Source organism: Oryctolagus cuniculus, chromosome 18 (assembly GCF_051225735.1).
Source record: "Oryctolagus cuniculus isolate XC-2025 breed Fujian yellow rabbit chromosome 18, ASM5122573v1, whole genome shotgun sequence".
NCBI classification, from domain to species: domain Eukaryota; kingdom Metazoa; phylum Chordata; class Mammalia; order Lagomorpha; family Leporidae; genus Oryctolagus; species Oryctolagus cuniculus.
In genome coordinates this window covers 67,284,316-67,305,971 of record NC_142884.1, presented here as the reverse complement: position 1 = coordinate 67,305,971, position 21,656 = coordinate 67,284,316, and the positions used below count along the sequence as shown (strand labels likewise).

The 21,656-nt window shown below is 56.2% G+C and overlaps 1 protein-coding gene and 1 long non-coding RNA gene across 3 annotated transcripts in view; one reads left to right on the top strand and one right to left on the bottom strand.

Annotated features, from left to right (window-relative positions):
- FA2H (fatty acid 2-hydroxylase) overlaps positions 1–12,263 on the top strand; it is a 51,021-nt gene extending 38,758 nt beyond the window's left edge. The window contains exons 4-7 of the mRNA XM_002711722.6: positions 222–328; positions 6,256–6,428; positions 8,146–8,398; positions 10,983–12,263. Of these exons, the coding sequence (XP_002711768.2) occupies positions 222–328; positions 6,256–6,428; positions 8,146–8,398; positions 10,983–11,062 (613 nt within the window). The 3' untranslated portion in view covers positions 11,063–12,263. The remainder of the gene's footprint in view (positions 1–221; positions 329–6,255; positions 6,429–8,145; positions 8,399–10,982) is intronic.
- Positions 323–19,925, bottom strand: LOC138846576 (uncharacterized). Of its 2 annotated transcripts, none has more exons than XR_016224970.1 (3): positions 19,623–19,925; positions 8,344–8,545; positions 323–616 (listed from the first exon to the last, which is right to left on the bottom strand). It is a non-coding gene; the product is annotated as an uncharacterized LOC138846576 (long non-coding RNA). The 2 variants fall into 2 exon arrangements; XR_011384098.2 differs by lacking the exon at positions 323–616 and adding an exon at positions 2,703–3,195 and having other exon boundaries at positions 19,623–19,921.
- Positions 19,926–21,656: the final 1,731 nt, after the last annotated feature.

Here is a 21,656-nt window from a genome sequence, read left to right as displayed (position 1 = left end):
ACTGTGTCGGTAGCCATGGGCCAATAACTCACCTTAGAGACGGGTACATGGCTTCATACCCTTTGGCCTCTCCTCCACACCATTGCCCCCTTCAACCGCAGGTCTCCGTATGCCTTCTGCATGTGCTCTGGTGTCACCGTGTCCCCAGGATGTAGGTCTTTAGGGAACGGCCCCTGTTGAGTTCCTGTGCATGAGTCTCTCTGACCCTGGCCTTCCTGCAGGTACAGTGTCCCCATCATCTGGGTGCCCCTGATGCTGTACCTCAGCTGGTCCTACTACCAGGCCCTCGCCCGGGGCAACGTCCGGCTCTTCACCTCGTTCACAACAGGTAACGCCTGGTCCCTTCCTGACCTGCTGCGTGGTCCCCGATGCCGGAGACATCAGTGTTCTCCCAAGTCCTGAGTTTCTGAGAGCGCAGGACCCCAAAGCACACCACAAAACACGTTTAAGGGAGGCCTGTCTGTAGAAGCAGTCTTCCAAAAGAGGATCATGCCGCCATGCAGATAGATACAAACACCAGCAACACCTCAGCAGAAACTGAAGTCATTTCACCAGGGACACAGCTAAGCGCTGGGCTCAGGCTGGTCCATGAAGGCAGCACAGATCAGCAGAGAGCCTGGGAGAGAGAGATCCAGGAGTATCCCTGAGAATTCCCAAGGCAAAGGGCCATGCAGCAGGACCCCAGCCTGGCAGGGGACAGCTGAGTGACCACGTGCCACGCCATGCTGCCCAAGGATGCCTCTTTGAGCCCCAGAAGCCCTGTGAGAAAGGCACCATCATTATCCCCTTTAAGAGTGAAGAGAATGTGGTCATTCCCACATACGTATGTATGTCAACATATCATGTTCTAACAGCTAACCCAAGGTCATGCAGCGTTACCCATTGGCTTAAATAAGGAAATAAAGTAGAGCCGGGAGAATGGTGAGTGTCAAGTGAGTGACTCAAGGTCATGTGGCTGGGACATGGGTACCAGGTGCCCCTCCCAACTCTAGTCCTGGCAGAGGACCCAGAGAGGGACTGACGTGAGGCAGTGTCCACAGAGCCAGTAGAACTCCACTGCCCAGGGCAGCCATGGGTTCAGGTGCGGCCACTCTGCCAGCCTGCCCCGCAGGCTCACTGCCTACCTGGGGCCCCCAGGTACAAGCCACCCACCAGGTGCTCTGTCTGTCCTGGCCCAGCCTGCCTCAAGCAGGTGCAGGAGGAACAGGCTTCCCAGGTGGGCTCCCGGCCCTGACCACACGTGGCATTCCTCACGCTCGGCCCTCTGAGCCCCCTCGCTCTGCCAGGCTCTGTCTCCAGCTCCATGGTCCCACTCTCAGAGGTTTCTCCCCAGCCTGCCTCTCTGGGGAGCAGCTAGTCGGAGTCTGAGTGATTCCCATGTCAAGGTGACCATCTGACCCAGGGTGGGGTGGGGGACATGCAAGCTGCAGGGGGACCCCCTCCGCCCATCCCAGAGCTGCTGTCGGTCCCCGAGGGTTGCCGTGTGCATCCCGTGTTACCCTTTCTGCCCACTCTGAAGAGCTCGGCACAGCCCAGGGCTTGTTGCTCAGAGGCCTGCTCGCTGAATCGCCCACTGTTCGCCCAGCGCTCCCCTAACAATCACCAACAGTGGCAGGGCCGCCAGGGCTGGCCACTGGAGGGGGAAGGGGACGCTGAAGCTTTGGCCCAAGTCCCTCTGCCGGATTCCTCCAGAGATGCCACTCAGTACCAGCTCCGGCCGGATGGGCAGACAGGGGTGATGCTGGGGTGAGGGGGCGGGCAGAGGCTTGCCCTATAGGAGGGGACTTTTCTGCATGGTAGGGAGGGTGATTCAAGAGCTCCGTGAGCTCTGCAGGTGGCCAAAATGTGCCTGTGTAATAAAGGCCCAGTGTGGAGGGTTCACAAGCCTGCAGCCACGATGCCAGCGGTAGTGGCATGAGAGACGCCTCGCTCATCCTCCCCACGCAAGGCCCAGGGCACAGAGCAAGGCTGGGGGAGGTGGCTGGAATAAACACAGAGGGGTCAGCGTGCAGGGAAGCAGGGGACACTGACAACATTGACTGCAGACAGCAGTTGGAGTCTGAAATTCCTAGGGGCATCTACGACAAGGTTTGGAAAGGCAAGAGGGGTTCCGCAGAGTTAGGGTAGCCCACGGGCGTGTTAGGATTCTGCTGGGTCCACTCAAACCTGATTTGAGAAAGATGGATCCTTAGGAGGTAGAATGTCAGTGACATGGGGTTCCCAGCACACAGAGATGTGTGCAGTTGGCCTAGAGCCTGGTCTGAAAGAGCCGGGGGTCACCTCTCCCTCTCTGCCTTCCTGGGTTTGCTCCCTTCCTCAGCATCCACCTGTGCAGACGGCTCGAGCCCTTCCAAGGCACTTCCTTAACTGCACCCAAAGCTGTCGCCCTCTGGGCCTGGCTCTGCTCTGAGACGAGCACCAAGCAAATCTCATCATGCACAGACAGCCCTCAGAAAGGGTTTCTTCTACTGATTATATTCCTAACCAGTCTCCAAGCACCTGCCACAGTGGGCACCGGCGACGCCAAATGAAAGGCCAGACCCTGCCCTTGCAATGCTCAACACCACGTAGGGCGAGGTGACCCCCACCAGTCGGTGTGATCCAGGGTGGTGAGGGAGGAGCCTCCCTCGTGGGCTGCCTCACCCCAATAAACCGGCAGGGAGGAGGGACTTCCAGGGAAGGAAACGTGAACAGCTGATGGAGCTGGGAGGAGAGACGCAGCACACCTAAGGAGCTGGGTGGTGACAGAGAGAAGAGGCAGGGATGTGGCCACCAGGGTCAGGTCTTGTGGAACCTCAAGTGCCACCCCATGGGGTTTGGGTTCTGCCTGAAGGTCAGGAGCCTCCGTGGGAGGCTTCGATAGCGTGTGGAGAAGGGGGTAGAGTTGATCGCTGACGCTGTCCTGGGAACATGAATGATGGGGTAATATGAGGTGAGATTCATATAATAGAAAATTAGTCACTTGAGAGCGTGCAGTTCAGTGGCGTTTATTACATCCACCACCTCTGCATCTAAAACACGCCCATCACCTCCAGAGCAAACCCTGGAGCCCCCATTTCTCCCTCTTCCCTGGAGATGCTCAGTGCAGGTGGCCATGCAGGGCTGAGGTGGACACAGATCTGCAGGAAAGCATCGTGGAGGGTGTGGTGGTCGCCAGGGATGGAGCAGAGAAGATGGAGGATCAAGGCTTGGACCCTGGGGACAGAGGCAGAGTTTCTACCATGAAGCCTAAGAGGAAGTGTCCAGCCAAGAGGAGAAAACGTGGGCCCCGCAGGCAGGGGTGGAACAGTGTGTGCTCGTCATTGACCCCAGCCCCTTTTAGACTCTGAGAAGCTGTGGACTCTCTCCCCAGGAAAATGCACACAGGTGCATAATTGTGTGGTCACTTCAGTAGGTTCCAGAACACCCCGAAATCCAGCTTAGGAGCCCCTGATGTTCGTAAGGCTCAGGTGGGGATCCAATGCATAGTCAGGCATTTGACCTAATGATCAGGCCCACCTTCCACATCCGTGTGCTGGGCTTTGATCCCTGACTCTGGCTACTGATTTAAGCTTTCTGCTGATATACACCCTGGGCGGCAGCAGCGATGGCTCAAATAGTTGGATTCTCTCCACTAACTGAGTTTCTACCACCAAACGCCAACTACATTACCAGCTCCCAGCTTTGGCCCAGCCCAACCCCCACTGTTGCAGGCATCTGGGAAGTAAACCAGCAGTGGGAGTTCTCTGTCTTCCTCACATAAATAATATTCTAATTAGAAGAAGAAGAATGCATGCTGTTACAGATTCAAGAAGAGAGTGGTCACTAATGTCACATGGCCCAGCCAAGTGGGAGAAGGATCAGAAAATTACTTTGATTTAGCAGAAATACATCATGAGTGGCCTTTGCGGTTCTGGAAAACAGGGCAGAAGACAGTTTTTAGGGACTTGATAAGGCCTCAGGAACCAGTGAGGTGGAGGTGCGAGTCTGGCCCAGCTGTCAGTAGGTGAAGTGAAAGATGAGCAGAGGGGGCTGTGCCCAGAGACTTGGCTGGCATGGAGGCGGCTGCCTAGTAGGGTGACCCTGGCAAGTGGTGACGGCCGCCTGTTCCTCCACACCCGCCTCGCGGAGGCAGTGCCAGCGCACCCTCACATAAGGGTGTGGTGACAGAACGTAGAACCACCGAAGTGCGGCATTGGGCCACCTGTGTCTGCCGCCATGTCTTTTCCTGATCACCACGGCCTGGAGCCTGCCTGGGTCACGCCTCCTCCCAGGAAGCAACAAGGACGCCCCAGGTGGACAGAGGAGGAAGGGAGGACTGGAGGCGACAGCTCGCCCCGCCCTGCCCCACGATAGGCCTGTCTTCTCCGTGAAGCGGAGGTTGCGTGGAAGGGGGGAGGGTGTCTGAGGGTGGAGAGGAGGGGTAGATGCTGAAGGACCACCAGGCAGGGTTTGGGGTCTTGCTGAAGTTGAACACACCAGCAGCTGGCCAAGCCGCCTGGGTACGAGATGGAGTGGCAGACTCTGGTGCTGATCGAGGCCTGGGGTGAATGGAACCAGGGAAGGAGGAAAGATCCAAGGAGAATCACTGGCTTCGGAAACCAGCCCAGCAGCTGCTCCCAAGCTGAACCACATAGGTGCCCCGTGGCCCCACAACTCTGCTCCCTGGTATGGAGCCAGCAGGTGGAAACATCCGTCCACACCACAGTTCAGACCCGAATGTTCACAGCGACATGGTCGACAAGTGGAAACCACCCTGGGGCATCTACTCTCGGATGGATAAGCACAGGATGGTGCAGCCATCAAGCAGAATATTATTCAGCCTTAAAGAGGAAGGAAGAGGCCGGCGCCGCGGCTCACTAGGCTAATCCTCCGCCTGCGGCACCGGCATCCCGGGTTCTAGTCCCGGTTGGGGCGCCGGGTTCTAGTCCCGCTTGCTCCTCTTCCAGTCCAGCTCTCTGCTGTGGCCCAGGAGTGCAGTGGAGGATGGCCCAAGTGACTGGGCCCTGCACTCGCACGGGAGACCAGGAGGAGGCACCTGGCTCCTGGCTTTGGATCAGCGCAGCGCTGGCCGTAGCGGCCATGTGGGGGTGAACCAACGGCAAAAGGAAGACCTTTCTCTCTGTCTCTCTCTCTCATTGTCTAACTCTGCCTGTCAAAAAAAAAAAAAAAAAAAAAAAAAGGAAGCTCTGATCTATGCTATGACACGGATGAACCTTGATTAAGATAAAGTAAAAGATGATACAGATCGTAGGAGTCCACATGAAATGTCCCAGATAGGCGAATCCCGTGGGCAGAAAGTAGATCTGTGGCTTCCTAGGGCTGGGAGAGGCTGGGAAGAATCGGGTGACTAAAGTCAGGTGCAGCGTTTCTTTAGGGGTTGATTAAAATGTCCTAACCAAGGCCAGTGCCGCGGCTCACTAGGCTAATCCTCCGCCTTGCAGCGCCGGCACACTGGGTGAACCAACGGCAAAAGGAAGACCTTTCTCTCTGTCTCTCTCTCTCACTGTCCACTCTGCCTGTCAAAAAAAAAATGTTCTAACCACGACCGTGGTGGTGACTGCACAACTCTAAGACTCCAAACCACGGATCATGCTTCATACGATGAGCTGCATGCTCACATGTCGTGTTTCAATAAAGCTGCTACCTAAAAAGAGAAAGCATGGCCCAAGCAATGGTTTGTGGAGAAAGGAAAAGCTAAGAGGGTGAGGATGGAAATGGAGGAGACAGGTGTGAGAGGTGAAGTTCCCAGGAGGCCAAAGAATGAGCCAAGTGGAGGAATGACACAGAGCTGCAGGGACCACAGGGGTCATGGCGGGTGGGAGGACTGGAGAGTGGGCCCCTTGCCCTTGACGGTCCGTCTCCAGGCTGGCCTCATCTGCTACTTCCAGATCTCCCCCGGGTGCTTCTCCCCCGACACCCCTGTCCTTGGCTCTTCCTGTCCTCTGGCCCTGCAGGCTCAGGACAATGTCTTTCATCCATAGCCCCTGACCCCACCGGCTCAGCTGCTGGTCCCCTTCCCTTCCTGCAGCCCTACCCCCCCCCCCCCAGGGAAAAGAGCAGCTCTCTCCTAAACCACAACAGACCCTCTCGGCCTCCTTCCCGTTCTGCCCCAACGACAGGGCCAGGACGCCACAGGTGCTGGACAGAGGGCAGCCACTCCCACGCTGCCCCGGGTGATGAAACAGGGACGTTTGGAGCCGCCAGGCAGGCGCTGCTGCACCCGGGACCCGCTGGCCCTGACCCTGCCTGCCCCCCTCTCTGCCGCCCCTGCAGAGTACTCGGTGGCGGTGCCCGAGTCTGCGTTCCCCGGCCTCTTCGTGCTGGGCATGTTCCTGTGGAGCCTCATTGAGTACCTCATCCACCGCTTCCTGTTCCACATGAAGCCCCCTAGCGACAGCTACTGCCTCATCACGCTGCACTTCGTGCTGCACGGCCAGCACCACAAGGTGGGTGTGGCCGTGGGGTGGGACATGGCAAACCCGAGGGCATCGGAGGCTGCACAGAGGGGAGACGGGGCCAGGCATCCTAATCTGAGCAAGACGGGTCAGTGAGTGAGTGAGTATGTGTGTGCACATGTGTGCATAAGCATGCATGTAAATGTGTGTACAAAGAGTGTGCACGTGTGCCTCTGCGTCACCCTCCATGAGCCTCGTGAATCTGCACAGCTCATTCACTCATTCATTCTGCAAGTGTTCTGAGGCTGAATGCCTGCCATGTGCCAAGCATCAGTGACCCAAGCAGGCGAAGCGCCTGCAGTTTTCCCCAATTCCACAGAGCAGGAAGTAGGCCAGGGGGAATTAATGTACTAAGGGACTCACCCAGGGTCAGGCAGGCACAACCAGCACACTGTCCCCCATCCTGTGGCTGCACTCACCAGCACCCGCTGGCCCTGAGAGTATCAGAGAGCCCAGAGGTGGGACTGGAAGCCAGGTCGGCCCCAGGGAGCTACCTCCCCCTGGCAGCTTTGCTGTGCCTGCACAGTGCTGTCCTCGGCCTGGCCCAGGGACCCCTTCCCCGCCCATCTCCTCCAAGGCAGGGCCTTCCCCCACTTTCTCTTCTCTGCTGGGGTGGGCTGCCCTCCTGTTCTCCCCAGTGCTGAGCTGTGTTCTGGGAGTCTCACGTGGCAGCCTGTATCTGGGTGAACATCCAGTCCTGGGCCAGCCTGGCTCTAAGAGGTGCCACGGCCAGTGTCCTCTTTCTAGGCTGACGCCAGCCCATCGGGCCTCTGCTGTCCAGGCCCTGTCCCTCACCCCCCTCACGACATCTCAGATCTATCACTCCCTATTGGTCAACTTTCCCATCTTCAGGGGACAAACGGACCCTCTGGGGGCTGGAGGGACTGTCTCGGGCTCTCTCTTCCAAGACATTTCCACCTCAGTACACGCAGTCCCGTCATGGCACAGCACAAGGACAGGAGGAGCTTGTGTGGCCCACCGCCACCTCCTCAGATACCCAAGCCTTTGTGTCTAGGGGTCTATGGCCTGGGCTCATGCCTAATTTGACCCTGGCCACGTCAGGAGTGTTTACACTGCAGGAATCGGCAAACGCTGCCGACCTGGGCGCCCTCATCCTCCCTCCTGCTTTTTATCTCTTCTGCCCCCAGCCTGCCTGCCTTTGTCTGAGCACTGCTTCCCTGCACAGCACTGGCCCTGTTGCCATGGTTTGAGGAAGGGAGGCCCACACCTGCGGATCTCTGTTGGCAACACCTGCTTTGTCCCTGCACAGAGGGCCTTGTGTGGGGAGGTGGCGGTGCAAACCACATCTCTGCACAACACTTCCGGGAACACCCTCCCAGATCGCAGGCCTCAGGCTAGGCCCCCTGTCTCCAGAAAGCCCCTTGAGCCTTCCTGTCTGGCACCAGGGCCCACGTGGTCCCTTGAGTTCCAGGTGGGCCCTGAGCCATCAGCACACCTGCATCCGCTCCCTCCCACGTCACACCTGGCCCTGTGTTCCTGGATCGGGCAATCTCTCCAGGGCTTTGGACTTGGGTGGCCTGCCCTTCCCAAAGCCACCAAACACGCCAGGCCCACCCAAGACAGGTCCCTGTCCCCTCACTGGAAACGTCCGGGCTGCTCCACGCTCATCTTGGGGAGCGTCTCCAGTGAGGCACGCTGCGACCCCGAGCCAGCGCCACCTCTGACACTCGGGCCTCTCCATCCACAGGCACCCTTCGACGGCTCCCGCCTGGTCTTTCCCCCCGTGCCGGCCTCTCTGGTGATCGCCTTTTTCTATGTGTTGTTGCGGCTTATCCTGCCCGAGGCGGTGGGGGGCACGATGTTCGCTGGGGGCCTCCTGGGCTATGTCCTCTACGACATGACCCATTACTACCTGCACTTTGGCTCGCCGAACAAGGGCTCCTACCTGTACAGCATGAAGGCGCACCACGTCAAGCACCACTTTGCACATCAGAAGTCAGGTGAGACAGGCTGGAGCCTCCCCGCCTCCCCTGTTGGCCCGGGATCGACTGGACAACAGCTGTTGAATCCCTGCGAAGGGCCAGGCGTTGTCTTCGGTGCTGGGGCACACACAGAGCTTCCTCCATCCTGCTCACGGGTGCAGGTGGCTGTGCAGAGACAGACAAGGAACAGAAATGCCATTAAAGGAAAATAAAGCAAGGTGATACTTGAGTAACCCTGGGTGGGGGGAGGGGGCCCAGCACTGCCCATTAAAATGCAGTCATGCACCACACAACAAGATTGTGGTGGTCAGCCGTGGACCCTGGATACAGCAGTGGTCGTGTAGGACTATAGCACTTCATCTCATTACAGCTGCCTTAGTTTGTGTAAGTACACCGATGTTCTCACCATGATGGAACTGCCCAGCAAGACATTTCTCAAAACGCATCCCCACCAAGTGACAGGTGACAGCTGTACTATGCAGGCCACATAGATGATTTTAAACTTTCTAGTGGCCACATTAAAAGTAAAAAACAAACAGGCATTTGGCTTTGCAGTTAAGCCACTGGTTAGGATGCCCACATCCCACCTGAGAGTACCTGGGTTTAACACGCAACTCCAGCTCTGACTCCACATTTGTGTTAATGCAGCTCCTAGCAGGCAGCAGTGATGGTTCAAGTAATTGGGTTCCTGCCACCCATGTGGGAGACCTGGATTGAGTTCCCAGCTTCTGACCTAGGCCCTGACCCAGCCCCAACTGTTGCAAGCATTTGGGGAATGAATCGGTAAATAGACTATCTCTCTGTGTCTGTCTCTCTCTCTTCCTCTCAAATAAATAAATAACTTTACAGTAAAAAGATAGAACTGAAAATCATTTTCTTAAATTTATGAGGCAGAGAGCTCCCTTCTGCTAATCCATTCCTCAAATGCCCACAATAGATGGGGCTGGGCCAGAGCCAAAGCTAGAAGCCAGACTTCCCATGTAGGCGCCAGGGACTCAATTATTTGAGCCATGACTTCTGCCTCCCAGGGTCTGCACTAACAGGGAGCTGGAACAGGAGCCTGGAATGAAAACCACACACTGCTATAGAACATGGGACTTAAAAAAATGTATTTATTTATTTGAGAGGCAGAGTTACAGACAGAGAGACAGAGAAAGAGATTTTCCATCTACTGGTTCACTCCCCAAATGGCCACAGAGGCCAGAGCTGAGCCAATCCAAAGCCAGGAGCCAAGAGTTTCCTCTGGGTCTCCCACATGGGTGCAGGGGCCCAAGCACTTGGGCCATCTTCCACTGCCTTCCCAGGCCATAGCAGAGAGCTGGATCGGAAGAGGAGCAGCCAGGACTCGAACTGGCACCAAATGGGGTGCTGGTGTGGGCTTAACCTACTATACCACAGCACCGGCCCCAGCACATGGGTCTTAAATGCCTGGTCCTAAAAAGCATTTTAATAAAGTATCCGTTTAATCAAATATAACCAACACACTATTCTAACATGTAACTGACATAAAACACTGGTAATGGGATATCTTACATTCTTTCTCTTAGACAAAGTCTTTTTTTTTAAAATATATTTATTTACTTGAAAGTCAGAGTTACACAGAGAGAGAAGGAGAGACACAGAGAGAGAGAGAGAGAGAGAGGGAGAGAGAGAGAGAGACAGACAGACAGAGGGGTCTTCCATCCACTTGTGCACTTCCCAGATGGCCGCCATGGCCGGAGCTGCACCAATCCAAAGCCAGGAGCCGTGAGCTTCTTCTGGGTCTCCCACGTGGGTGTAAGGGCCCAAGGACTTGGGCCATCTTCTACTGCTTTCCCAGGCCATAGCAGAGAGCTGGATGGGAAGTGGAGCAGCTAGATCTCGAACCGGTGACCATATGGGATGCTGGTGCTGCAGGCAGCGGCTTTACCAGCTATGCCGCAGCGCCAGCCCCTAGACAAAGTCTTTGAAATTCAGGGTCTATTTCGCCCTGACAGTACATCTCAATTTAGTTGCTGTATTTTCACTGGAAATACTTGATCTGTATCTAGGATTCATAAAACTGAAAATCTAAAAGTAGATGCCCCAGACATGCCTCAACGTTTTCTAGTAGCCGAACTGTCCATGTTTACACTGAAACTTAATGAAGTGAAAGCAATAGTTCCGCGGTGAGTGCAGGCACATTTCCAGTACACAGAAGCCACGTGCTGGGCAGCAAAGCTCTAGAAAAACGGCCCAGGAAGGGGGCACTGCAGAGCTGCCAGCAGAGCTAAGAACCACAAGAAGAAAAGCCGGTGTCCCCAATGTGTGGCCAGCGTGGCCCCAGGAGGCAACAGCTCTGGGGCAGGGGTGAACTGTGAGGACCCGGAAGAGGCTGGAGGTGGGAGAGAGGGAAGCAGGCAGGCTGGGGCTGTCCCAGGATCCCAGGTCAGATAAGCAACCTGGGTTAGTTCCCACCACGCCCTGGGGACACAGGAAAGGCAGGTGCTGGGCCGGGCCTCTGCCAGGATGGCCCCAGGGCCTGGAAAGGCTTGGCTTATGCCCTCCTAGCTCACTCCCCAAGCACGCTGACCCGGCTCCTGTTGCACTGCCTCACCTTCTCCCTGTCTGTCTCCCTGTGCAGGCTTCGGCATCAGCACTAAATTATGGGATTACTTTTTCCACACCCTCATCCCAGAGGAACCCCATGCGAAGACACAGTGACAACTCCCAGCACCGCCCCTCACCTGTCCTCAGCCCCGCCCTGGCCCCTGCTCCCCCACCCCCATCCAAACTCTGCTACAGAGCTTGGCTGGGCCAGGCAGCATGGCCTTGTCCCACCCTGGGGCTTGGTAGAAGGTGCCAAGGAGACCCTGAGGCCAGACTGTCTTCCTGGCCACCCTGGGAGGGTCACACACGGGCCTGGTCTCCACGCTGGCGGCCTAGCAGGGAGCCCCAGCCCATGGGACTGTTGGCAGGACCAGCCAAGGGCAGCATCCCTCAGGGGAATGATGGAAACTGACCCCAGAGCCAGCCCCATGGCCCCCAGCGCCTCAGCACCCCCAGCTCCGTGGGAGCCTGCAGCCCTGTCCACCGTTCCTGCCTTCCTGAGGTCGGCTTGGTGGCCACGAGGCGGATGAAGACGTCTCACCACGTGCGATGATGAAGGAGTCACACCGGAAGGGATGCATGACGCCTCCCAGGAACCAGCCCAGGTCCCACGGCAGCCCCTCCACCTGTCCTGCCGACCACAGTAGCCAGCTGTGCCTCTGCTGCCAGGCGCGCAGCACCACACGGTGCCCTCCCCAGCCTGTGCAAGGGCCGGGGGACTGCTGGTGGGAGCCCTGGTGTCACCAGCTGCTCCCTGCCTCCAGAGCCACAGAGCTGCCCCCACCCAGGGCTGGTCGCGAGGCCCCTCCATTGGCAGGAGCCCCACCCAGCCTCAGCCACGCGTGGCCTGCACCGGCCCCCACTCAGGACCCTGCCAGCCAGTGCCTCCTGGAGCCACAAGCAGCCTTCATGGTGCACCTCGTCTCCCGCCCGGCAGATGAGGTGCCCACCTCTTCTTCTTCGTAACCCAACCTCCCCTTTCCCGAGAGGGCCTTATTTATAATCAACCTAAACGCCAGGTCGCTGGCCCAACCGCCCTTTCTAACCCTCTGTGTTCCGCTTCTGTAAAAAAAAAAAAAAAAAAAAAAAAAATTATTTGGCCCCGTGTTTTTCCCTTCTCACCCACAAACCATTACTACTTGAAACTGTAAAATCTCAACGAACGTGAGGCTAACGAGAAGCAGTGCTTGCGATCTGTACTGTTTATGGCGGAGCTATTTAAAGATTTTTGAATAAATATCCACAACTACACTTGTGAAATAAAGATGTAAATAAATTGTATATTTTGAAAAATAAAACAATGAAAAGAAATCAACACAGATGCTTTGCTGCGTGGTGGCATTGATGGAGGGGGGCCTGGCGTGGCGGGGGGTGGCCCTGGCACTGACCGGGATGCATCAGATGGTTGGCGCAGGGGGGATAATAAAAATCTGACCAAGCCCTAGCCTCTTGCTTGGTTTTATTATTTCTGTTATTAAATGTCCTATAGACACTGTCTGTCTCGGAGAGATCATGCCCGAAAAATCACCTCGATGCATCCCTGGGGAGGGGTGTCTCATCTGCAGCTTGACCTCCGCTGAGGTCAACAAAATGCCCATGGCGGGCACGAAGACCTCAGGCCAGCTCAGTGCAGGGGAACCATTGCCCAACACGGTTTGCTTGGCCAGCACGTCAGCGTCACCTGGGAACCTGGCAAAGTCCGAAGCCCGGCACTCCTCTAATTCGATAGATCCAAGGGGGCTGGCCCAGGACTCACCTGCCCGAGCGTGCAGAAGTGGAAGGCAGTAATGATGGGAGGCACAAGGAAGCAGCCCCACGCCAGCTGCCTCTCCTGCTCCAGCACCCACGGGCGGCTTTATCCCTGCAGCCCGAGCCTAAAGACAAGTGGCATCTGTCTGGGCCACTCATCATCCAAGTTCCTGGAATCCGTCGGTGGAACGTGGTCCGTGCACGTGGCAGAACCACAGCCTCCATCTCTGTGGAGGAAGCTTTACAAAGAGCAAGTTCTCACAAAAGACTTCTGACTCCTTTCACAAGAGTGAGGGCACGACGTGGCGGCGTTGCTCCCTGCTAATGCCCCTGGGAAAGCAGCGGCCGACGGCTCAAGTACGTGGGTCCCTGCCACCCATGTGGGAGTTCCTGGCTCCTGGCATGGACCTGGTCCGGCCCTGGTTGTTGCAGGCATTTTGGGGAATCAACCGGTGGATAAAAAAGATCTTTCTCGAGCCGGCGCCGTGGCTCAATAGGCTAATCCTCCACCTTGCGGCGCCGGCACACCGGGTTCTAGTCCCGGTTGGGGCGCCGGATTCTGTCCCGGTTGCCCCTCTTCCAGGCCAGCTCTCTGCTATGGCCAGGGAGTGCAGTGGAGGATGGCCCAGGTGCTTGGGCCCTGCACCCCATGGGAGACCAGGAAAAAGCACCTGGCTCCTGGCTCCTGCCAGGATCAGCGCGGTGCGCCGGCTGCAGCGGCGGCCATTGGAGGGTGAACCAGCGGCAAAGGAAGACCTTTCTCTCTGTCTCTCTCTCTCACTGTCCACTCTGCCTGTCAAAAAAAAAAAAAAAAAAAGATCTTTCTCTGACACTCTGCCTTTTGAGGAAATAAATGAATCTTTAATTTTTAAAAAAAAAAAAAAAAGGAGTTGTTTGGTCCACTTTTCATTACTTTAAATAAACTCCCTTCATGAAGGGAGCTTCTTCGGAAAAGAGGTTATGTCAGCAGATGGTGGACGTTTCAGATCGGGCGGTCCGGTGGCCCAGCGTCTGGTCATGGCCCATGTGACAGCAAAGATGAACTGAAATACTCAAACCTCTCCAGAGACCCACCCTCGGAGGGCACAGTCCCCACCACCCGAAGACCTCCCATCGGCCCTCCTTAGAGCAACTCTGGGCCCTTAATCAGCCAATCATGGACAGTAAGACAACAGAGGGTAAGCAGCCGCTAGAGTTGTTGGGACACAAATCCTGCTGTTAACACAGACCCTGGGAGGATACAGGTGATGGTTCAGGTATCTGGGTCTCTGCCACCCATGTGGGAGACCCAGATGTAGTTCCAGGCTCCTGGCTTCAGTGTGGCCCAGCCCTGGCTGTTGTGGGCATTTGGGGAGTGAGCCAGAGGGTGGAAGGTCTCTCTCTCTCCCTCCCTTTCCAATAAAATGAAAATAAAGAAATAAAAATTTCAAAAGGAAAAGTGAAAACATAAAACCAAGGAACCCTATTCATGAAAAGGCCCAATCAGTCAGCTTCTGGCAGGTTTCCCCAGCGCTGTCTGCCCTGATTGTCCACAGGCCTTGGAGAGTGAGCGAGGGAGGCAACAACAGTGCAAGGTCACTCACCTGCATCCCCACAGGAAGGCCATGTGGCCCTTAACCTCAAGCTGGCTGGCATGCCTGGTGCAGTGCCCACCCCAGTCATTGTCTGGAAGGCTGGAGAATGTTACCAGCAGTGTAAGAGTTAAAAATCAGGTGCAGGGTCCCGCACTGCAGTGCAGTGGGTTAAGCCGCCACCTGCTCCATTTCCAATCCTGTTTTCTGCTCACACACCTGGGGAAGCAGTGCAAGATGACCCAAATCCTTGGGCCCCTGCAACCACAAGGGAGACCTGGATGGAGTTCTAGGCTCCTGGCTTCAGTCTGGCCCAGCCCCCATCATTGGGGCTATTTGGGGAGTCAACCAGCAGATGGACTATCTCTCTTTCTCTCTCTCTCTCATCAAAATGCCAACACATGGGCTGGCGCCGTGGCTCAATTGGCTAATCCTCCACCTGCAGCTCCGGCACACTGGGTTCTAGTCCCAGTCGGGGTGCTGGATTCTGTCCCAGTTGCTCCTCTTCCAGGCCAGCTCTCTGCTGTGGCCCAGGAGGGCAGTGGAGGATGGCTCAAGTGCTTGGGCCCTGCACCCGCATGGGAGACCAGAAGAGGCACCTGGCTCCTGGCTTCAGATCAGCACAGTGTGCCAGCCGCAGCGCACTGGCCGCAGCGGCCATTGGAGGGTGACCCAACAGCAAAGGAAGACCTTTCTCTCTGTCACTCTCTCTCTCACTGTCCACTCTGCCTGTCAAAAATAAAAAAAAAATGCCAACACATGTAGCACAATGGTACAGCCTGGCACTTATAACACATCACTGTGTTTATGCCTGTAGTGGATGGAGGAAGACACAAAACATCAAGAAAGTGTAATATTTGCTCAGCGAAGCACATTTACATTCTGATTAACATAGAATAAATGCAGAGGGACTGAACTTCAGTGACCCTAGCAATTTAGCTCGCCCGATCCTCCCACAAAGACACAGCCACCGTGGCCAGAGACAAGCCCCTAAGCAGTCGTATTCATTTATGGCACTGGGTTTATACTTCCAGACATGCTGTCTTTGGGTGTTTCCTGGCTGATCTGAAGAATTGCCCTCTTAATTCTGCCATTCCATTCCTCTATTGCCTCTGGCCTCTGCCTTCGAACTCTGTGCTATTTCCCATTGTGCCAGTATAATGACCAACTTGTAACACAGCCCAATAAATTCTGGTCTTGTCTCCACCCAATCTCTGAGCTGCGTTAATCCACCTGATCCCTGGTCTCTACTGCCCTCTGGTGGCAGCATGCAGCACTTCCCCATTATGACTGCCGCCAAAGTCTTGGAAGCAGGTATCCGCGATTTCAAAATTCCTGCACTCTCTCACCTCATCTGTCCTCTTCACTTGCTTTCTTGTTTTATCTACAATTTTAAAAAAAAAAATATTAATTTATTTATTTATCTGAAAGGCAGAGTTACAGATGCTAGATACTAGAGAAAGGGAGAAAGAAACAGAGAGATATCTTCCATCTACTGGTTCACTCCCCAAATGACCCCATGGACAGGGCTAGGCCAGGTTGAAGCTGGGAGGCCGTTTCCCATATGAACACTGGTTCTGGTCCCAGCTGCTCCACTTCCTATCGAGCTCTCTGCTAATGCACCTGGGAAAGCAGTGGAAGACGACCCAAGTACTTGGGCCCCTGCACCCGTGTGGGAGACCAGGATGGAGTTCCATGCTTCTGGTTTGATGGAGCTCACCAGTGAAAGGATCTATCCTGGGCTTTTCTTTTTTTTTTTCTTTTTTTAATTTTTTTTATTATTTTTTTTTTTATTTTTGACAGGCAGAGTGGACAGTGAGAGAGAGAGACAGAGAGAGAAAGGTCTTCCTTTGCCGTTGGTTCACCCTCCAATGGCCGCCGCTGCAGCCGGCGCACCGCGCTGATCCGATGGCAGGAGCCAGGATCCAGGTGCTTTTCCTGGTCTCCCATGGGGTGCAGGGCCCAAGCACCTGGGCCATCCTCCACTGCACTCCCTGGCCATAGCAGAGAGCTGGCCTGGAAGAGGGGCAACCGGGACAGAATCCGGCGCCCCAACCGGGACTAGAACCCGGTGTGCCGGCGCCACAAGGTAGAGGATTAGCCTATTGAGCCACGGCGCCGACTCCTGGGCTTTTCTTAGTTGAGAGTTTTGATTACTAATTTCATCTCCTTACTTGTGTCAGGTATGTTCAGATTTTCCATTTTTCATTGAGTTCATTGGAATTTTTGTGTCTAGGAATTGGTCCATCTCATCTGGGTGAGGTACTTTGATGATGTAATGCACAATATTATCTTATAGTTCTTTTTATTTCTATAAGGTTCCCACTTTCATTTCTGATTTTAGTTATTTTCATCTTTTTTATGTCAGTCTAGCTGAAGATGTGTAAGCTGTATTCATCTTTTTGAAGAAGCAACCATTGGTTTTGTTGATTATCTGTATTCTAATCTTTATTATTCCCTTCCTTCAGCCTTGCTTTTGGTTTGGTTTCATCTTTTTCTGGTTCCTCATGTTTTAGGGTTGGATTGTTGATTTGAGATCTTTTTTTATCGTAGGCACTGGCAGCTGTAAATTTCTCTCTGGGACCTGCCTTCACTGCATCCCATAGTCTTTAATATGTTGTATTGTTGTTTTCTGGCATCTCTAGTAGCTTCTAATTTCTCTTGTAATTGATTTCTTCTTTGATCTACTGGTTGTTTAAGAATGTGCTGTTTAATTTCCACAAATTTGTGGATTTCCCGTTTTTTTCCTCTGTTGCTGGTTTCTAGCTTCATTCCACTGTGATTAGCGAAGATACTTTGATTTAAATTTGTTGAGCATAGTATATATATATATTTTTTATTTTTGACAGGCAGAGTGGACAGTGAGAGAGAGAGAGGGACAGAGAGAAAGGTCTTCCTCTACCATTGGTTCACACCTGTTAACATTTCAGCTATTAAAAACAGCGAGGAAACCCAACGCTGATGAGCATGCGTGCCGAGTAATGGCTATCTCGGACATGGGTGGTGGGATTGTAACACGACAACCCCAGGAGGTTCTACACAGCGCGATTCCAGGGGGGGCCAACCTGCAGCTGCTGTGAGGGCTCCCCCAGCTGCCTCCTGCTCTGGGGAACAGCCCTGGGCAGAACGGAAGCTGCCTCTTGCCCCAGAACTTTGTGCAGCAGTCTTTGCTTAGCACCTGATAGCCCCCAGGAAACCCGCATCCCCCTGTCCCCGCATCCCCCTGTCCCCCCAGCCCCCTGTCCCCACAGCCCCCTGTCCCCCCAGCCCCCTGTCCCCACATCCCCCTGTCCCCACAGCCCCCTGTCCCCACATCCCCTGTTCCCGCATCTCCCTGTCCCCGCATCCCCCTGTCCCCGCATCCCCCTGTCCCCACAGCCCCGTGTCCCCCCAGCCCCCTGTCCCCGCATCCCCCTGTTCCCGCATCTCCCTGTCCCCGCATCTCCCTGTCCCCGCATCCCCCTGTCCCCACATCCCCCTGTCCCCACATCCCCCTGTCCCCGCATCTCCCTGTCCCCGCATCACCCTGTCCCCACATCCCCCTGTCCCCACATCCCCCTGTCCCCACATCCCCCTGTCCCCGCATCTCCCTGTCCCCGCATCCCCCTGTCCCCCCAGCCCCCTGTCCCCACATCCCCCTGTCCCCACATCCCCCTGTCCCCACATCTCCCTGTCCCCGCATCACCCTGTCCCCACATCCCCCTGTCCCCGCATCCCCCTGTCCCCGCATCCCCCTGTCCCCCCAGCCCCCTGTCCCCACATCCCCCTGTCCCCACAGCCCCCTGTCCCCGCATCTCCCTGTCCCCACATCCCCCTGTCCCCGCATCCCCCTGTCCCCGCATCCCCCTGTCCCCGCATCCCCCTGTCCCCATATCTCCCTGTCCCCACAGCCCCCTGTCCCCACATCCCCCTGTCCCCACAGCCCCCTGTCCCCACATCCTCCTGTCCCCGCATCCCCCTGTCCCCACAGCCCCCTGTCCCCGCATCCCCCTGTCCCCGCATCCCCCTGTTCCCGCATCCCCCTGTCCCCGCATCCCCCTGTTCCCGCATCTCCCTGTCCCCGCATCCCCCTGTCCCCGCATCCCCCTGTCCCCGCATCCCCCTGTCCCCACATCCCCCTGTTCCCGCATCTCCCTGTCCCCACAGCCCCGTGTCCCCCCAGCCCCCTGTCCCCGCATCCCCCTGTCCCCACATCCCCCTGTCCCCACAGCCCCCTGTCCCCACATCCCCCTGTTCCCGCATCTCCCTGTCCCCGCATCCCCCTGTCCCCGCATCCCCCTGTCCCCGCAGCCCCCTGTCCCCGCATCCCCCTGTCCCCACAGCCCCCTGTCCCCACATCCCCCTGTTCCCGCATCTCCCTGTCCCCGCATCCCCCTGTCCCCACATCCCCCTGTCCCCACAGCCCCCTGTCCCCGCATCTCCCTGTCCCCCCAGCCCCCTGTCCCCACATCCCCCTGTCCCCACATCCCCCTGTCCCCACAGCCCCCTGTCCCCGCATCTCCCTGTCCCCCCAGCCCCCTGTCCCCACAGCCCCCTGTCCCCACAGCCCCCTGTCCCCACATCCCCCTGTCCCCACAGCCTCCTGTCCCCACAGCCTCCTGTCCCCACATCCCCCTGTCCCCACAGCCCCCTGTCCCCACATCCCCCTGTCCCCACAGCCCCCTGTCCCCACATCCCTCTGTTCCCGCATCTCCCTGTCCCTCGTTCAGTGCACCCGAGCCCATGCCTAACTTACAGCTAGAAGAGCGGCGGGATGGTGTGGGAGAGGGAACACAGCAGCAAGGGAAACAAATGAGTAAGCAAGGAGGACCCCGGGCGCCCATCCCTCACAGCTCTCCAACCCAAAACGTCTTCCCTTTCAGAGGAAACTAGCCTGATGAGCAACTGAATGCCATTACTGACCCGTTCCAGCGGGGGCACAGCTGACCTCCGGACAACCTGCTTCCTCTGGTGACAGAGAGCCCAGCAGGGAGGCGAGAGGGCGCTGAGCCTTCTTCCCCACCCGCCTCACTCCGCCGCGCCCCCGGGAGAGGCTGACTCTGGGACCCCCTCTCCAGCTGCCTCAGTTCAGCCTCCAGCCCTTCCCACGCACAGTCCGGGTTGTAACAGCTGCGCGGCCCCCAGGCAGGGGCCCTGGCACCTGTGACCAGGAAGGGTCTGGAGCGGGTTCGCAGACGGTGGGCAGGGCGGGAGGACCAAGGTTTGCGCCACGCGCGAGCCAGGAGGCTGCGAGGCGTGCGTGGCCTTCCCTGCGGGCATCCCAGCCCGGGGGCAGGAACGGAGCACGAGGCCCTGGCGCAGCGCTGGTGGCCCGGCTTTCACTTGCGGGGTCCCGCAAAACCAGGGACACTCACGTCGCGGGCACCGAAGCGAAGGAGGTGCAGGGGCCCTGAGAGCCCCCCGGGCTGACTTCTCTCCGGAGCGGAAGGCAGAGGTGGCGGCGAGGCGGGAGGAGCGGTGCGCGCAGCAGGTGGGGCGCAGGTGAGCCCCGCGGTCCCCGGGAACGCGGAACCGGGAGGCGGCGGGGCGCCTGGGCGCGGAGGGGAGTACCCGGCGCTCTCCGGTTTCCTGGAACCCAGCACCGAGTTGGTTTCGATTCCTGGGCGCGGGTGGTGCAGCTGTCTGTGCTGGGGACCGGGGACGCCGGGACCGCAGCGGGGCGCGGGCGGCGAGGGTTCTGCAGGAGCTGAGCCTCCTTCTTCCCTCGCCGGGGCCCATTGTAGCGCCTATTAGTTTGTTTCGTACAGCGAGGGGAAGTGTGGGTTTATATTACCACCGCTGGAAGGTTTTTCGCTTTTCCCCCTACAGGAGCTGAGTTCATTCTGCGTGTTATAAACAGCAGGGCTCCGGGCATCTTGTATCCCGTCTTCATCCCTCTGCCCACTCGCCCAAGCTTTTCTACTGCCTAGGTTCCTAGAAATTCAAATTGCTGAGTTTGTTTGTATTTATTTCCTTTCATCCCTTTGATATTCTTATCATACACTTAATAAGCCCCGACCATGTTTGTTATTGTGGTTTTTAATATATTTTCTTGAGGCCTGCGTTGTGGCACAGAGGGTTACCAGGAGTCCCATTTGGGCTCCTGTTCCAGCGTGGCCTCTCCACTCCCTATGCCCGCTGATGCACCTGGGAAAGCAGGGGAGGGTGGCCCAAGCACTTGGGGCCCCGCCACCGACATGGGAGACCTGGGTGAAGCGCAAGGCTCCTGGCTGTTGTGGCCATTTGAGGAGTGAACCAGCAGATAGAAAATTCCCTCTCTCTCTCTCTAACTCTGCCTTTCAAATAAAATAAATAAATCTGATGTGTTGTGTGTTGTAGGCAACAAAAATGTCTACTGTGATTCCTCTGGACTTGAAAAATAACTGAATCTTTCATTACCAAGGCCTCCAAGAGGGGCTGTCTTTTTTTTTTTTTTAAAGCAGTGGCTTAACATTTGTGCCAAATGCCTGCCTTTTCTTACTTTTTTATTTTTTTAAAGATTTATTTATTTATTTATTTGAAAGCCAGAGTTACACAGAGAAAGTAGAAGCAGAGAGAGAGAGAAAGATCTTCCATCCGACGGTTCACTCCCCAGTTGGCCACAACGACAGGAGCTGCTGCGCAGATCTGAAGCCAGGAGCCAGGAGCTTCTTCTGGGTCTTCCACGCAAGTGCAGGGGCCCAAGGACTTGGGCCATCTTCTACTGCTTTCCCAGGCCATAGCAGAGAGCTGGATCAGAAGTGGAGCAGCCGGGTCTCGAACTGGTGCCCATATGGGATGCTGATGCTTCAGGCCAGGGCAGAAGCTTTCCAACCCACATCCTCTCTCTGACAATGAGACCAGCCGTCAGATGCCTTTATTACTGCATGAATGCAACTTTTTTTCCTGGAGGGTCGTAGGAAGAAAGTGAGCAATTATTTGTACTCCTTTTTTTTTTTTTTTTTTTTTTTTTTTTTTTTTTTTTTTTTGACAGGCAGAGTGGACAGTGAGAGAGAGAGACAGAGAGAGAAAGGTCTTCCTTTGCCGCTGGTTCACCCTCCAGTGGCCGCCGCTGCAGCCGGCGCACCGCGCTGATCCTGGCAGGAGCCAGGAGCCAGGTGCTTTTCCTGGTCTCCCATGGGGTGCAGGGCCCAAGCACCTGGGCCATCCTCCACTGCACTCCCTGGCCATAGCAGAGAGCTGGCCTGGAAGAGGGGCAACCGGGACAGAATCCGGCGCCCCGACCGGGACTAGAACCCGGTGTGCCGGCGCCGCAAGGTGGAGGATTAGCCTATTGAGCCACGGCGCCGGCTCTGTACTCCTTTTTTTTAAAAAAAAAAAAATTTATTTATTTGAAATGCAAAGTTAGAGAGAGAGAGCGAGAGACAAAGAGAAAGATCTTCCATTTGCTGGTTCACTTCCCAAATGGC